Source organism: Loa loa (assembly GCF_000183805.2).
Source record: "Loa loa unplaced genomic scaffold supercont3.685, whole genome shotgun sequence".
NCBI lineage: Eukaryota > Metazoa > Nematoda > Chromadorea > Rhabditida > Onchocercidae > Loa > Loa loa.
In genome coordinates this window covers 9,642-11,296 of record NW_018108865.1, presented here as the reverse complement: position 1 = coordinate 11,296, position 1,655 = coordinate 9,642, and the positions used below count along the sequence as shown (strand labels likewise).

At 26.4% G+C, this 1,655-nt stretch overlaps 1 protein-coding gene across 1 annotated transcript; it reads right to left on the bottom strand.

The window, feature by feature from the left end:
* Positions 1-513: 513 nt before the first annotated feature.
* Positions 514-738, bottom strand: LOAG_15361 (hypothetical protein; the record flags this gene model as incomplete). Its single annotated transcript, XM_003150851.2, has 1 exon — positions 514-738. A coding segment is annotated over one exon (225 nt), but the record flags the coding sequence as incomplete, so codon positions are not given.
* Between the last annotated feature and the right edge of the window lie 917 nt (positions 739-1,655).

Here is a 1,655-nt window from a genome sequence, read left to right as displayed (position 1 = left end):
TTTTTTTTTTTTGCTTTGGTTATTTTCTCATTTGAATTTTACAAAAATTATGAAAAATTTATAATGGAATATTTTACAAATGTAATTTAAGAATGAATTATAAGCAATATTTTATTAAATGCAACAAATTTAATGAAGAACAAAAGAAACAATTAAAGTAATGAAATTTATTTAAATTTAAATGAACTTGATGAAGTTTCCTTTTTCCTTTTGATTTGTTTAATTTTTAAAATACGATTAAGTTTAATACGGATAGTTACATTTCGTAAAATAAATACCGATTAATATAATATCATTTGATCATTTAATACAAATGATAAAGCTGATAAAAATGATAAAGCTTTATATGTGTAAGTAATATATGTTAGATGATGAGAAATGCTTTTACTTTTCCATTCTCGAATCTTTTCGATTTTGATCTTGAATTACTTCTGTTTATTGAAATAATAACAACGGCAATAACCGGGGATTCTACCCTGCCTCTTCTTGCCTTTTCATTCCTTTCAGTAATGCTCAGTCATCAAACAATCCATCAACAGTTGATGATGATGATGATGATGATAATAATAATGATGGTTCACCGCTTATGTCACATTCACCGCCACACCAATATGGACATACAAACACCCACACCATCCAATCATCATCATCATCATCATCCATAGCAGAGACGAGACTGTTTCTCAGTTTCAGATGACAACAATCACAGCTGGTACTACTTTCATTCTTCTCCAGATCCTTAAGCTTTTATCAAGCATCATTCTTTATCGTTATCACTTGACTTACTGATTGATTCATTATTTCTTGGTTCATTGATTTGTTTCTTGCTTACTTCTTCATGTATCATTAAACAATTGCTAGTGCGAATGACAATCTATCATTTCATTTCATTTCATTTCATTTCTATTTTATTCATTTCATTTCATTTCTATTTTATTCATTTCATTTCTATATTATCCATAATTGTATGATTTTTCTTTTCAAATAAATCATACATAGTACTGTTGATTAGCATTATTTAGCAGATTTTCATTATCATTTCCAATTTTTTCATTTCTTATTTTCTGTTCCAAACGAAAAATCCAATTTTCCTTTTTGCACTTTTTCTTTTTCCTTTTTTTTTTTCTGTTAAATTATAAGAATTATAAAAATTTAATGAGAATTCTTGATCGAATCGAAACCAAAAAAGTTTCGAAATGTTTTATGATTGTAATATATTCCATGAAATGTTAGGGATTTGCCTACTTGTCTACCTGTGGAACATAACCGTCAACCTGTCACGAATAGTATGTTTCATCTTGTAATTCAATTTTCAAATGACCTTCAAATATTCAAAATCACAGGAGATAATTGTATGTGTGTTTGTGGTTTTCACGTTTTTGATCACATCTGCAATTTTTCACGCAAATTACAAACCATAAACTAAATAGATGTATTTGAAAAGGAAAATGTCACCGTTTTTTTTTGAATATACATATACTTGTTATTGATATGTATATGTACATATTAGTTATGTATTTGTTTATTTGTTTGTTTATTTATTTATTTATTTATTTATTTGTTTATTTGTTTATTTATATTTATGAATGCTTCTATTTTATACTCATGAAGAACTCTTCAATTTTCTCTTTTACGTTAATTTCTCCTTTCCTTTC